Source organism: Hyperolius riggenbachi, chromosome 2 (genome assembly GCF_040937935.1).
Source record: "Hyperolius riggenbachi isolate aHypRig1 chromosome 2, aHypRig1.pri, whole genome shotgun sequence".
Classification (NCBI taxonomy): Eukaryota; Metazoa; Chordata; class Amphibia; order Anura; family Hyperoliidae; genus Hyperolius; species Hyperolius riggenbachi.
In genome coordinates, this window is record NC_090647.1 from 548,339,455 (window position 1) to 548,355,365 (window position 15,911).

At 48.0% G+C, this 15,911-nt stretch overlaps 1 protein-coding gene across 1 annotated transcript in view; it reads right to left on the minus strand.

Moving 5' to 3' along the window:
• The window catches only part of MAEL (maelstrom spermatogenic transposon silencer), a 40,430-nt gene extending 32,443 nt beyond the window's left edge, over positions 1-7,987 (minus strand). The window contains exons 1-3 of the mRNA XM_068266225.1: positions 7,653-7,987; positions 5,111-5,224; positions 1,757-1,792 (exon numbers count right to left, since the gene is read on the minus strand). Coding sequence (XP_068122326.1) covers positions 1,757-1,792; positions 5,111-5,224; positions 7,653-7,784 — 282 coding nt within the window. The 5' untranslated portion in view covers positions 7,785-7,987. The remainder of the gene's footprint in view (positions 1-1,756; positions 1,793-5,110; positions 5,225-7,652) is intronic.
• Positions 7,988-15,911: the final 7,924 nt, after the last annotated feature.

Genomic DNA, 15,911 nt, shown 5'->3' on the forward strand with positions numbered 1-15,911 from the left:
GGGCAAAGTCACTCAGGCCCCGTTCACATCACAGAACGCAGGCGCGTTCCGTTCAGAACACAACGCACAGGAACGCATGTCATGTGCGTTGAGTGGCTGATCCCATTCACTGAAAGTGAATGGATCCCATTCACTGAAAGTGAATGGGACAGCCGCGCGTTTTGTTAGGAAACGCGTGCAGCATGCGTTCCCGGACCACACAGGTCCGGACCGCATGCAGTGTGAACATTAGACAGTGTAGTCTATGCACTGTCTGATGTCGTGCGTGTCGGCCTCCCGCACGCGTTCCCGCGGACGGGAATGCGTGCAATGTGAACGGGGCCTTACATGAGTAGATTGTGGTTTTAAAATCCCAAGTCGCGCTCTATCAGAAGAAAGTATGGCATCAATGCTACTTTCTGCGACTAATAACCCGAAACCAGTCAGGAACATTACAAATGAATTGTCTGTTTGAAGAACAAGTGACCATTGACTTCTTTGCTTTTGCTTCTGGATGGTGGTCACCTATATAGGTCTTTGGAGCACTGTGTGACACTAAGCTCTGAGAATATATGCCCCATTTGTGATGACACCTCATTTGGACGTGGTAGCCCGAGCAGCTGGTGTTTGTTTCTGTTTTAAAGGGAAGGTTCAGGCAGAGGGTAAAAAAAATCCACATCCACTTACCTGGGGCTTCCTCCAGCCCGTGGCAGGCAGGAGGTGCCCTCGCCCCCGCCGCTCCGGAGGCTCCCGGTCGTCTCCGGTGGCCGACCCGACCTGGCCCGGCTGGCTTATATGCGGGTCGGCTTATATGCGAGAATATATACGGTAACCTACCGAGTACTACAGAACCCGGGTTCTATCACTGTAGTAGCTCTTATTTTGAGCACCCCAGATGATGATTAGTATGTCCACTTTTATATCACCTATTTGAGGTGGTATTGAATATCAATGTATTATCCTATAGATATGAGGTGTAGTGTTTTAAAGGTTTTTATTTATATGTACAGACTAACCAGCAAGCTCATGGTGACCCAGAACTCATTGGAGTGTGTAAGGGACTACAATGGTCCTAAAAGCCCCCTTACTAAGATGTTAAGAAAAAAGTTTGCTTTCCTAAAACAGAAAGATTTTGCGATAATTCAGGTTGGAGTGAGCTTGAGATGTCTCCCAGTGCATCACTGCTGAATATATGCAAATTAACCATTGTACCCTTAGAAGCTAAACATACCTCCAGAACCGCTGGAATGCAATGATGTGTCAGCTTGTTAATTTGTACAGAGCCATAATAATCCAACATGCATACAGACTGTTTCGGATTGTTTGATCCTCATCAGTGCATGGCATGGATTAATTTGGCTCTATGGAGTAGGGCTTGTGAATCCGAGAGGCACAGACTAACCAGCAAGCTCATGGTGACCCAGAACTCATTGGAGTGTGTAAGGGACTACAATGGTCCTAAAAGCCCCCTTTGCATATATTCAGCAGTGTTGCTCTGGGAGACATCTCAAGCTCACTCCAACCTGAATTATCGCAAATTCTTTCTGTTTTAGGAAAGCAAACTTGTTTTTATTTATATGTAGTACTCATTGTTGTTCAATAAATTTTGAATACCTTTGCATATTTTTGCATGTGGTATTACACAGGATAAGTGTCAACGAAATATATTGGTGAAAAAAAACAAACAAAAAAAAAACGTAGTTTTATAGTTTTAGTTAGCGTCAGTTTTTTACAGCTAAAACTAAACCATTTTCGCGACAATTTCCAAAGGACTTACCAAGACTTCAGAAACTTGTGCAGCCAGAGAAGGACTCTGCAAGAAAAGTGACAACTGTTATATGAGGCCATGTGAACCGGCCATTACTGAACTGAAACCATATCCTCAGAGGTATCTACACACAAGTCTCAAGGAAAAGTTTTAGGGCCCTTTTCCACTAGCTACAGATTGGCAGCGTTTCCCTGATTGCGAGATGCACGGGGAAATGCTGCCAATCTCTTCAGTGCGAATCTGGACAGCATGTAGAAGATTCCTGCATGGCACAGCTTAGCTATTCTAGCTGCGGCTATGCAGCAGAACGGGAGCCGCAGCCAATCGGAAAGTCCTTAAGCCTTCAAGCGATCCGAGATGAAAAACTAACTATAACAAGTAACAAGTTTAGATAGTTTACACAGCAAATCTAGCTGCAAACCGCTTCAACAGTATATGATTATTTCTTCCTGTGATACGAGAGCAGCCATGTTCTGCCTTTCTTCATTACACAGAGGCAAGGTGCTCTGCATCTCCACCCCTCAGCCTGTGCTCACTCCCCTCTCCTCTGCCTCTGAAATCTCTGGCTAGTAACTTCCTCTTGCCCAGACTGAGCTCCCATAAGCCCTTTCTACTAAGGCTCAGAGTGCCAAGGCACTGGAGAAGCTGTGGGCGAGGTTTGTGTATTTGGCTTGAGGCATGCCCTATAAACTATATGAAAGTAACAATTATGCAATGAGTGAAAGATTATCTCTGATCCACTTTAAAGCTAATGGGAACCCAACTTAAAAAAAAGAAAAGTCAGATACTCACCTAAGGAGAGAGAAGACTCGGTCCTAATGAGACTTCCCTCTCCTCTCCCAGTGCCCGGTCCCGCGCAGGATTCCCCGTAGCAGTATTCGAGCGTTTCGGTCAAATACTGCCACTTCCGCCGCCGAAGGGAGGTTTCGGAGGTCTTCTGGAGCACTCAGGCTCCCGAAGACGGGCCACTCAATACTGCGCATGCGTGAGTGCCCTCTATGATGCACTCACGCGTGCCCAGTATGGAGCCGCCGGCTCCCGAAGTCCCCGCGGCGGCGGATTTGACTGGAGGATCCACCGGGTACCGGGAGAGGAGAAGGTAGGCTCATTAGGACTCAGAGCCTTCCCTCTCCTTAGGTGAGTATCTGATTTTTTTTTTTTTTTTTTTAAGATGGGGGTTACATTTAGCTTTAAGGCAATCCTGAAAATAAACAGATAATTGTATGCGCAGTACTAATGGAAAGCAGATTTTTCATGGCGTCTTATTTATTTGAATCTGAAGCTACGTACAGAAGCTAGACCACCGTCATTCTTTTATACTGCAGAGAGCAAAATGCAATGGAATTTTTTTGCGATTTGTCTGCGATTGCTATTTACATTTTTCACTGGATGCTAGGAACACAAGGAGAAACATACACAAGACATGCAGCATGCAGGACTGTTGTGATCAGGCAAAATCAGATCGATGTCAGATCGCACTAGCAATTTTTATTATCTTGCTGATATCCTTGCGTTTTGCATGCAATTTGAAAACGCAACAAAAGCACGTGTAGTATAAAGCAGACCAAGTAACATTTTCTTTCAATGCAGAGAGCAGTAAAAAGTTTATACTCCTTTGACAATCATTGCCGGCTAGTAGCTCTCTGCCTGTTCCCTTCATTCTGCTCCACTGCTAAATAGACACATCACCGTGGTTACGGCTGTGTCACTTTGGCAGATGAGGGAGGGGGAGCAGAGTGAAGAGATCAAGAAGAGAACTATTAGCCGGCAATGATGAAAGGAGTACAAACATTTTGCTGCTCTCTGCATTGAAAGAAAATATTTTTACACACAGGGGATGCTTTCATCACATATCCGTTCAGGTAAACTTTAGAGCTGGTTCAGCTGCCCGTTTATATAAAATTTTATCTTAATGGGCATCTTCGGGGTGGCACATAAAAGTGTTCTAGGCAAATACAATTATGACAGATTGCATTTACCATCCTGGTTCCTATACATTCCTGACTGTGTTTGTCATATTTACAAGATATGGCTACTCAGTGTTCTCCCCAGGGTCTTTTAGCTGGCTGCTCCACTACTACTTCCTCCTTCCGGGTATGAAGGAGGAAATAGTGGAATGACGTGGACTGTAAGTGGAACGCATTGGCTATAGGTGGCAGCATAGGAAAGTTAACCCCCCCTCTGCCACGGGCAGCGCCATCTAATTTAAATTTCCATTACGAGTGGCTACGTACTCGTAGCTAACATCACAGAGGGCCCGTTTCCACTGTTGCGACGCGATTTCGCCGGCATTCCGACGCTTGTAAAAACGCATGCGGATGCGTTTCCGCATGCGTTTTTACCCGCGATTTCGCGTGCGATTTCGCATGGCAGGGTGCCATGCGAAATTAACCATGACACTGCCAGGGCAAAATAACATTGAAAAGGGTGCGAAATCGCACGCGAAATCGCGGGTAAAAACGCATGTAACAAACGCATGCGTTTTTACTATTAAATACATTAGCGACGATTCGCACGGATTCCCGACGCAGGCGAATTCTGTGGGTCCCGTCGTGCAGATTTGGCCCGCCGCCAAATCGCTCCCGCACGCCGCACATGTGGAAACAGCCCTGGCCACTTCAGTGTAACAAGCGAATCCGCATCTCGTCGCCGCATGCGGATTCGCTATGGTGGAAACGAGCCCTAACTGCTGCATGCACAATCAGTGTTTATGCATTGATGCCAGGATTTTCATGCATACCAAAAAGCAGTTAGTGCAGGATGATGCATTTACTCCTGGCAAATGCATACTTTATGCACAGATCTCTGGAACATGTGACTAAGGCCACTTTCCCACTATACGATTGCGTTTTGCGAGTGAGAATTTGCATTCAATTTTTTTAATTGCCTTTCATGTAAAAACGTATGCAGATTTTAATATTTCAAATGTACGCGTGTAATACAAAAAAAATAAATAAAAATACAGCAGAGTAACAGCATAATCCCCTATTCAGCACTACAATACAATGAAAGATCCAGAGAACACGAATGGGAACTTTAATAGCACTGATATCACTTCAGGTTTCTATTAATTAAAAAGTTATAAGTTCTATTTTAAATCAGCCCTCAGGAGTTTTAATGTAAAATGTCACATAACCTCCGGCAGTGTTCTCCCCGGGCTCTTTTAGCCGGGTGCTCCACCCGGGTAGTTTTGGTGAGCACCTGGCTGTCATCTGCTTACCTCCTCCTCTGCTGTAAAGAGAGAAGGCCCTGCCCTGCCTTCTGTCATCTCGCCCCACCCGACTATTTTTTCATGACACCCGACTGGAAAAAAAACTGAGGAGAACACTGCTCTGGGTTCCTCTGCATCAATCATGTGCTAACCTCTGTATACAGAAACCTCCCAGAATCCTCTCTGGGGCTTGGTGGATCCGCTTCTCGGCTTTTCCATTCCTTTGCTTTTGTAGCGTACCTCTCTTTTTCTTCAGCTGTCAAACGCTAAAAATGAAAGCAGAATTACAGCCAAATACAACTGGTTCAAAAGCATAGAGACACACAGATTTTTATTATTACAGGGAAAACAATTATTTAAGCTGGGTTCACAACAGGGCTGTGGAGTCGGAGCAATTTTGGGTACCAGAAGTAAAAGGTTTCATAAAAATGAGGTGTCGGACGATTTTCGTACCAACTGCGCAGCCCTGGTTCACACTGTAACAGATGCACAACAGTGTGTCCCAGCGTTTCTGCTCAGGGTATGTTCCATCATGCCAGATTCTGCGACCTTGCCCTCTACACGATATGCAGTGAATAATCTGTCCCTCCGAAAGCTGGCCAACCAGACCAGCCAAAGGCTACTGCACATGTGAGGCTCCACCTCTTTTCGGAGCGTTCAGCGCATGCACAGTAGCAATTTTTATGAAGAACTGCACAAGCGCAAAACATAAACAAAGAGGTGCATAGCCCAGGGCATGCAGCGCAAGGAGGGGCAGCAGCTGAAAGACACATACCAAAACAAGGGATGTGAAATCTGTACAAAAATAGCCCGGCTCCTCAGTTTATGAAACCTCAGACTCCACAGCCCTGAGCAAAACAAAGTTGAGGAACTGGACAACTACAGGGGGCTGGAAGAAGCTCCAGGCATGTTAACATTTGGCTGCAGTAGTGTCTGAATAACACCAGAAACAGGCATGCAGCTAATCTTGTCAGATCGGACCATGTCAAAAATGCCTGATCTGCTGCATGCTTGTTCAAGGTCTATGGCTGAAAGTATTAGAGACGGAGGATCAGCAGGACAGAGGCAACTGGTACTGCTTAAAAGGAAATAAATATGGCAGCGTCCGTATCCCTCTCCCCTTGGGCTCACTTTAAACAAAACTTGAGATAAAAAAATAAAAAGTATTTATACTTGGGGCTTCTTTCAGCCCCCTTTAGGACGTTGACTTCTTCACCATCCTCCCCGAGACACTCCAATCCTCCACTGGCCGACCCAGGCTCTTGATCCAGTTGCCACCATTCCTCTGTACTACGCATGCGTGGCCCCAACGCTGGGAGTATTCTGTGCATGCGCAGTACGAGCTGACTGGAGGAAACCAGGCTGGGCCAGTGGAGGATTGGAGTGTCCTGGGAGGACGGCGAGGGAGCCTATGTCCTAAAAGGGGACTGAAAGGAGCCCCAGGTAAGTATAAATCCTTTTATTTATTTTTTTGTCTCAGGTACACATTAACCTCCCTGGCGGTACGCAGTTTTAGAGGCTGCGTCCGCGGGAGGATTTTTTTTAAAATAAAAGTTTCCCTATATGCCTAAGCTAGCACTTCGTTAGCTAATTATGTCCCCCAAGCCCCCCGGCAACAAACTAAACCCCCCGATCGCCGCCGGTAATATTTACCCCTCCGCGAGAGCCGCAGCTTCACGATCCAGCTTCACTGTCGCTATGGCGATGATCGGACATGACGTGATGACATGCGCAGTCCTGATCCTCCCCATAGCGAAGCCTGGAGCTGATTGGGAGGCTGCTCCATAGCAGAATCCCTGGGGGGGTATGTATTACGGCAGTGAGCGGGGGAGATCGGTGGGGACCGGAGGCACTTGGGGGACATAATTAGCTAGCGAAATGCTAGCTGAAGCCTATTGTACAACTTTTATTTTAAAAAATCCTCCCGGGGCCATGCGATCCCCTGCGGCGGCTCGGGCTTACCGCCAGGGAGGTTAACCTGAGACAACTAAATATAAAAAACGTATACATACCTGGGGCTTCCTCCAGTCCACTCTGCTCAGATCGCACACCATCTTCATCCTCTCGGAAAAAGGCCCATAAGTACGGCCAGTCGTTTCGCACTGTTCATACGTTGCAGCGTGTGCGTGCCCTGGTCCCGTGGCGATTTGCGCAATACTACTGCGCAGGCACAGAACGATCCCAGCCACAAGACGAAGGTGTACTCACAGCCGCACTGCGCATGTGCAGACCGGTTAAACTTATGGGGCTTCTACCAAGAGAAGGGGGCGGAAGACGGCATGCGATTGTGGGCTGGAGGAAGCCCCAGGTATGCATAAGTGCTGTGGGACCTGATGCAAGTTTTACAATGGCGCAACAAAACCTGCCAAGGACAACCAGTGTCAGAGGTGCAAGAAGGGAATGGGGAACAGTTTGTTAATGATTACTACTATTCAAAGTATCTATAGCAGTGATTATTATGAGCACAGGACTAATGGAAAACCAATACTGTAGATAAGGGAGGTCCCTATTGCTACGCCCCTTGTCTCTGGCATAGTTTCAAAATTGCAAATAGCATGCAAACTGTAAGCAGCCTGGGACTGGGCCATGCAAGGCATTTCCTGCTGCTTTTGCCCCCATCCGAGCCGCATACACCTTGCAGTAACTTTGAAAGCAGGTCGGAGACAGTGGCGATCACTGGAGGGCCTCGCTCACCGCCCAGTCCTCGGACACCAGGGGGATGGCCTCCCGCACACCGGACACCTGCTGCCCGCGCTGCCGCAGCCTCGGGATCATCTCCAGCGCGAAGAAGAAGTAAGCATTGCGGGAAGCCTTCTTGTTCGGCATGGCGGCGTCTTCTCTTGCCTGTCTCTCTACACGTGGTGGACGGTTCCGCACAGGCGTCACGTGACTCCCCGCCAGCACACTGTGACGTCATCTGCGCCACAGAGCACTGCGCTGCTCCTGAGCGCCAGCAAGGCCCCGCCCCCACCTCATGCTCTTGCGGACAGGAGAGGTGATTGGAAGAGAGGTGTGGCTGGATGGAGTAGAGTCAGTGGGTGAAGGGTTGTCTGAATGGGAAAAGGAGTGTATTTGGATGGGGTAGGCGTGGTTATATGGCGTATATAGCACTGGCTAGCTGATGGAGGGGCGTGGTTGGATAGAGATTGAGGGGGAGGGGGTATAGCAGTGACTGATGGTGTAAGGGTGTGGCTGGTTGGAGGAGGGTTGTAGCTGGATGGAGAAGGGGTGTGGCTGGTTGGAGGAGGGGTGTAGCTGGATGGTGTTGGGGTGTGGCTGGTTGGAGGAGGGATGTAGCTGGATGGTGTAGGGGGTGTGGCTGCTTGGAGGAGGGGTGTAGCTGGATGGAGTAGGGGGTGTGGCCGCTTGGAGGAGGAGTGTAGCTGGATGGAGTAGGGATGTGGATGATTGGAAGAGGGGTGTAGCTGGATGGAAAAGGGGTGTGGCTGCTTGGAGGGAGGGGTGTAGCTGGATGGAAAAGGGGTGTGCCTGCTTGGAGGAGGGGTGTAGCTGGATGGAGTAGGGGGTGTGGCTGCTTGGAGGAGGGGTGTAGCTGAATGGTAAAGGGGTGTGGCTGGTTGGAGGATGCAGGGGAATTTCATGTCACTGAAATATTTTCTTAGCAGTGGAATATGTTTCATGTTGATATCTTCATATGTTGATATTTGCTTGTTGTTGATTATATGTGCCCATCATTAGTATTGTTTGTTTGTTATTATTACCTGTCTATTAGGCCCCACTATGGGCGTTCTCTGACTTTTTCAAGCGCAAGCGAATTTTAAAATCGCACCCCAAAACGCTTGTGCAATGATTCCCTATGAGAGAGTTCGCAGCTGAGCAGTTCATTTCCGATCCGCTCACCAAAGCGCTGCCTGTACCATTTTTGAGGCGTTTTTACTCTAATGGAAGGTATAGGAAAAACACAAAACACCCACAAAATTGCTTTCTGCATTGAGTGCGTTTAGGTCTTTTACAATAAATACATTGTATTTATTCTTTTCCCGGTCAAAGAGTTCACTTTCAGACTTGCGTCAGGGAGTGAATTACAAAACCGCTAAGAAAAGCACTTTGTACAAAAACGCGGCGCGCAGTGGAGCGCCGGGAGGGGGAAAAAGCGCACAAAAACGTTTGCGTTTTTATGTGTTAATGGGGCCCTATTGACATTATCTGCGTGACACTGATATCTGATTTTTTTTTGGTGATATCTGTCAGTTGCTGACATCTTGCTCGTCATTGGTTATATCGGCATGCCATTGATATCTGCCAGCTGTTGGTAATATCTGCTTTTCACTGGTAATATTTTCATGACTTTAAAGGGGTTCTGTGGAGTTCTTCAATAAACATAAACAGACACTTACCTGGGGCTCCTATCAGTCCCCTGTAGATGTCCCACGCCGTCCTCCTCCAATCACCGTTCCCCGCCGCCGGCACCAGTCAATTATTCGTTCAACAAGACAAATAATGCGCGCTCCCGCTCGCGTTTCCAGGGGCTCACTGCACAGGCGCAGTACGAGGTTTTCTTGTACTGTGCCTGCGCAGTAAACTCCTGGAGACGTGAGCGGGAACGCGCACGGCCGCACAGACGCGTTATACGCGTAATTAGACCGGGCCCGCCGGCGGGGAATGAGTGATCGGAGGAGGATGGCGGGGCACATGACAGCTACAGGGGGCTGATAGAAGCCGCAGGTAAGTGTTTGTTTATGTTTATTGCAGGACTCCACAGAACCCCTTTAACCACTTCACAACTGAGGGGTTTTACCCCTTGAGCACCAGAGTAATTTTCACCTTTCAGCGCTCTTTCCATTCATTCGTCTATAATTTATCATTACTTATCGCAATGAAATGAACTATATCTTGTTTTTTTCGCCACCAATTAGGCTTTCTTTAGAATTTGCCTATCACTGTCAATGTTAAATGACTGTCAGCAGTGCGGGGACTCTTTACACAATGTTGCCATCCAGTATTGGATGGTTATGAACGCAAAATGTATGTGGTTTGCAAATGAACCAATCAAACCTACCAGCCTTAATGCTAGGTACACACGATACGTTTTTGTGTTCGATAGATGTGTTCGATAATTTCCGTCATGCCCAATATCACTTTTGATCGTTTTACCGATCCATTTCTCATAGAAGTGAATGGAAAAAACGCATTGTGTGTACATAGCATAAGGCTCATACACACCTACCAACAGTCTGTCCAACTATCTGCCAGACTTGTCTGTTGGAAGATACAGGGGTGCAGCTAAGGTTTTTGTGGCCCCAAGCGGAGTGCAGGAAGTGGCCCTAAAAATGGGCGTGGCTATTCCACAAGAAAGTGGGCATGGCCATGACATGTGGGTGGAGCGGGAGGGGGGGACTGGGGGGCGTGAGCGGCGCAAATGGGCGTGGGGGGTGTGTGGCTGTGACATTGTATTGAATGGGTGTGGCCATGACATTGTATGGGCGGAGCGTAACCGCAACCCCAAAGCAGCAAATATAGCCAACTATGACCATTAATAATAAATGCAGCAACAGTTACCCCAGACACCAGAAAATAAACGCAATGTGGGCAACATTTCATCAGAAAATAAAAGCAATTTGGGCAAAATTTCAGCAAAAAACAAACGCAATTCGGGCCACATTTCAGCGGAAAACAAACGCAATTTGGGCGACATTTCAGCAGAAAACAAATGCAATTTGGGCCACATTTCAACAGAAAACAAACGCAATTTGAGCCACATTTCAGCAGAAAACAAATGCAATTTGGGCGACATTTCAGCAGATAATAAACGCAAGTTGGGCCACATTTCAGCAGAAATCAAACGCAATTTGGGCGACATTTCAGCAGAAAACAAACGCAATTCGGGCCACATTTCAGCAGATAATAAACGCAATTCGGGCGACATTTCAGCAGATAATAAACGCAAGTTGGGCCACATTTCAGCAGAAAACAAACGCAATTTGGGCGACATTTCAGCAGAAAACAAACGCAATTCGGGCCACATTTCAGCAGATAATAAACACAATTCGGGCCACATTTCAGCAGATAATAAACGCAATTCGGGCCACATTTCAGCAAAAAAAAAAAGAATTTACTCACCTGACAGAAGTCTCCTCTCCCGGCCGGCCTCTGGCGCGCATCTCCCCCGGAGATCTTGCTCCTCCAATCTCCCGCGCTGGCAGTCAGGCAGAGCAGGGCTACGGGAAGATGGCGCCCGAAGCCCTGTACTGGAGACACAAATAGTCTCCAGTACAAGGCTTCGGCAGCCATCTTCCCGTAGCCCTGCTCTGTACTGGGAACTGGCTGGCGCGGCGTCAGTGCGGGCAACAGTGTGACGTCACGACAACGTCACGGAGCCTCTGAGGCCCCTAAAAACGTGAGGCCCCAAGCGACTGCTTGGTCTGCTTGGTGCCTGGCGGCGCCACTGGGAAGATCAGTTGGGTGTGTGTACAGTTGACAAACAACCAGATGGCCAACTGATAACAGGCTGTTTGCCAGATCCAATCGGTGGATCAATCTGCCCAGGTTGGAATGTGTGTATAAGTGTTTTGATTGAACAGCTTTATTGTGTTTGAATGCAGACATGTTGTGAAGTTTGTCATTTAGCTTGCACGCATAGTATTTAAGTGAGTTGGTTGTTTAGTTAGTTGGCATGTGTGTGCATACTTGTCAGGTAAACAGCTTTTTGTGTGGTTGGTCATGTTGAGGTATTGGTTGTGCATTAAGTTGGATGGGTGTATGAGTCTTAAGCCTAGTACACACCTTCAATTCTGATTAGCCAATTTTACTACCTCCGCGTAGTATGAGAATCAACTCTCAGGGTGCATACACACATCCAACTTTAATTGGCCAATCACTGACTAAAGACTTTGAAAGCTATGAACAGATTGTGTAGGTAGGCGCTCATACTACATGCAAGTGGTGAAATTTGCCAAACAAAATTGGATGTGTGTGCATACCAGGCTTCATACTACATGGAGAAGGTAAAATTTGTTAGGCAACGTTCACAGTGGTGCATTGCGGTGTGACTTAGGAAGCATCTTAAAGAGAACCTGAGGTGGGGTTCTGAGAATGCTATCCACACATACAGAGGCTGGGTCTGCCTATACAGCCCAGCCTCTGTTGCTATCCAGATCCCCTCTAAGTTCCCCTTGCGCTCTGCTATTCCCCATAAATCACAGCCGCGCTGTGCGGGCTGTGTTTACATCTGTACTGTCAGTCTGCTGCTCCCCCCGCCTCCTGCATAGTTCTGGTCCCTGCCCGCGTCCCTTCCCTTCAATCAGCGGGGAGGGAAGGGACGCGGGTGGGGACCGGAGCGATGCAGGAGGCGAGGGAGCACGCAGACGGACAGTACAGAGGTAAACAACCCACTGCGACACACTGCGTGTCGGCAGCGTGGCTGTGATTTATGGGGGATTTTACTTGGTGGCGCACCCAGGCTATGCATATGCATAGGTTAGGATTTAGTTAGTGTTAAGTCCCCTCCCATAGAGGATGACTTCTCCGCAGTGGGAGGGACGAGTACTTAACAAGTTGCATGCAAGCTGTTACAGGAAACCAACATCCTCCAGTGGTAGACAGGTCTTGTGTAAGCTAGGTGTGTATTTTATCCCACAAGAGGGGCTTGCACTCTCTTGCAGGTAGGCATTCATCTGTTTTTAAGTAGCGCTGTTCATTTCCTTGCCATTTACTAATTTGATTCATTTTTGGTCAGCTGCTCCCACTTAACAGCTTTGCTTTTGGTGTATATGCAGAGCTTCTGTTTGGGTTCAAGGTGCGTTTGCAGTTTCGGGGGGGGGGGCTCAGCGCACCTCTGATTGGAGGCCATCCGGAGGCGGCCTGGTGATGTGCTGATCCACCTTTTGCGCAATTTATGGGGAATAGCAGAGCGCGGGGGGAACTTAGCGGGGATCTGGATAGCAACAGAGACTTGGCAATATAAGCAGACCCAGCCTCTGTATGTGGATAGCATTGTCAGAACCCCACATCAGGTTCTCTTTAAAGTAAACCTGAGATAAGTTAAATGAAGCAATTTATACATACCTGGGGCTTCCTCCAGCTACCTTCAGTATGATCGGTCGCTTGCCCTCCTCCTGTGCTGCCTGGATCCTCCACTATGGGTCCTGGTAATTCAGCCAGTTGGGGCATAGTGCGCATGTGCGTACACCCCCATCGCATTCTCGTTGCCAGGAGAGGACTGCATTTTTTACAGACTGATGGAATTACCGGAACCCATAGAGGAGGATCCAGGCGGTGGAGGAGGACTGCGAGGGAGCGATCAGCCTGATTGGGACGAGGTCCTCCAGCACCTAAGGCTGAGACACCAAAGTGCGCCCCTCCATCCCTCCCACCCCAGCCGTCACACACTGATTGCTATTAAACTAAGAGGGCCACAGGGCCCACAACCTCCCCAACACCTTAATCTCTAGTTATCTGGCTTGCAGTCACTGCTATGTATCCCCTTTTCTTATTTCTTTCTGCTTCATACACAGTTAGGAATGACAGCTGAATGAATTGTGCGCCCCCTCCTACACTGCGCCCTGAGGCTAGAGCCTCTCCAGCCTATGCCTCGGCCCGGCCCTGAGCCTGAATTTATTCAACGTTTAGAGTGCATGTGGTGCAGTGCGTTCCAGAGCACTGCAGTAGGCCAATTCACTGCATGCAGTATATTAACACATAATGTGTAGGCAGTGAAGCATACATTTCATTGAGAGTGTGTGTGTGTGTGTGTGTGTGTGTGTGTGTGTGTGTGTGTGTGTGTGTGTGTGTGTGTGTGTGTGTGTGTGTGTGTGTGTGTGTGTATGTGAGTGTGTATTGTGTGTGTGTGTGTGTGTGTGTGTGTGTGTGTGTGTGTGTGTGTGTGTGTGTGTTTTTTAACAATGAATCATTGAGTGTATGTTTCAATGTATGCAACCTTTAGGTCGCATAACCTGGGTGTGACTTTTTCGTTCCACTGTGTTTCAACTTTAACAGGGAACACAACACAGCTTACACTGTAAGGCCTCTTTTCCACAGACTGTTGATAGGCAGTGAAATGCCTCTCAAACTCTTACAACTGCTTGCTGCTGTCTGGCAATGCTTGTTGCTGCCTTTCTATCAGATGTTACCTGCTTACTTTTTTTTTTTTTTTTTTTTTGCTGTAGTGGCCCTTTAAAGAGGATCTGTAACATAAAAAGATCCCCTGGGGGGTACTCACCTCGGGTGGGGGAAGCCTCCGGATCCTAATGAGGCTTCCCACGCCGTCCTCCATCCGTCAGGGGTCTCGCTGCAGCCCTCCGTGGAGTCCGGGCAGCGGTGACGTCATTATTTACCTTCCTGGCTCCAGCGCAGGCGCTCTGACGGCTGTCGGCTCCGAACTACACGGAAATACCCGATCGCCGTCGGGTCTGCTCTACTGCGCAGGCGCAAGTTTCCGGCGCCTGCGCAGTAGAGCGGACCCGACTGAGATCGGGTATTTCCGTGTAGTTCGGAACGGAAAGCCTCCACAGCGCCCCCCGCTGGAGCCAGCAAAGGTAAATATTAAACTAACAGTCGGCACAGTCGCCGGCTGTTCGGAGGGCTGCGGAGAGACCCCCGTGGGACAGAGGACGGCGTGGGAAGCCTCATTAGGATCCGGAGGCTTCCCCCACCCGAGGTGAGTACCCCCCAGGGGATCTTTTTAATGTTACAGAGTCTCTTTAAGGAAATAAATATGGCAGCCTCCACATCCCTCTCAGGTCTGTTGTCCTTTTAGGCCTCTTTTCCACGGACTGTTGATAGACAGTGAAATGCCTCTCAAACTCTCACAACTGCTCACTGATACCTGGTAACTGCTTGTTGCTGCCTGGTAACTGATTGCCGAGCACACAACTCAACAGTCCGTGGGAAAAGAGGCCTAACATAGCCTTAGAGACTGGCCAATCAAAATGATAGGTGTGTAACGTAGCAGGCTTAGGCCTCTTTTCCACGGACTGTTGAACTGTGTGTTCATCTAGCAGTTACCAGGCAGCAGAGAGCAGTTACCAGGCAGCAACAAGCAGTTACCAGATATCAGTGAGCAGTTGTGAGAGTTTGAGAGGCATTTCACTGTCTATCAACAGTCCGTGGAAAAGATGCCTAAAAGGACAACCGACCTGAGAGGGATGTGGAGGCTGCCATATTTATTTCCTTAAATGACCACTACAGCAAAAAAAAAGTAAGCAGATAACATCTGATAGAACCGCCAGGTTTGGGACTAGTCCATCTCCTCATGGAGGATTCTCAGAGTTTTCTTTGTTTTCAAAAGCATTTCCTGAACGGCAGTTGCTAAGTCTAACTGCCAAAATGGTAAGTAGGTAGGCTGGCTGGTATTTTGTTATTTTGGTAGTTAGACTTGGCAACTGTCTAAGAAACTCAACAAAATTAATATATTGGGCAAAAGTTCATTTATTTCAGTAATTCAACTTAACCACTTAACGACCATGGTCAGCCGATTGGCGGACCTAGGTATTAAGTTGTATTACATTTCCATGTCAGTTCACGGAGTGTGTCTCTGTGAACAACTTGCGAGCCACCGATCGCGGCTTGCAGGCGAAATGTAAACACGCGGGTTTGAAATCCCTGCTGTTTACATCATATGGCGCTGCTCTGGTACACAGAGGTGCCAAGCGTGTTTTGGACCTTGAGCCGTGTGATACTCCGTATGTTTAATGCCTGATGAAGCGGGATTGTGCCAGTGAAACGCGTTGCGATTTGTTCGTGGAGTATATGATTAAATTGTCTTTCATTCAAGCGACGACTTCATGTCCTTTTTGGAGTGACCGGTCCACCACCGCTACCCGAATGTTTTAAATCTTTTAGCAAATTCAAAATGAGTCTGCACCATCTTTGTAAAAATAGCTCTTTATTCCATATCAGAAGTCAAAATAGAATAGCATGGTGTATGGCAGGACAGCTGTCCTGCCATACACCATGCTGTTCTATTTTAACTTCTGATATGGAATAAAGAGCTAT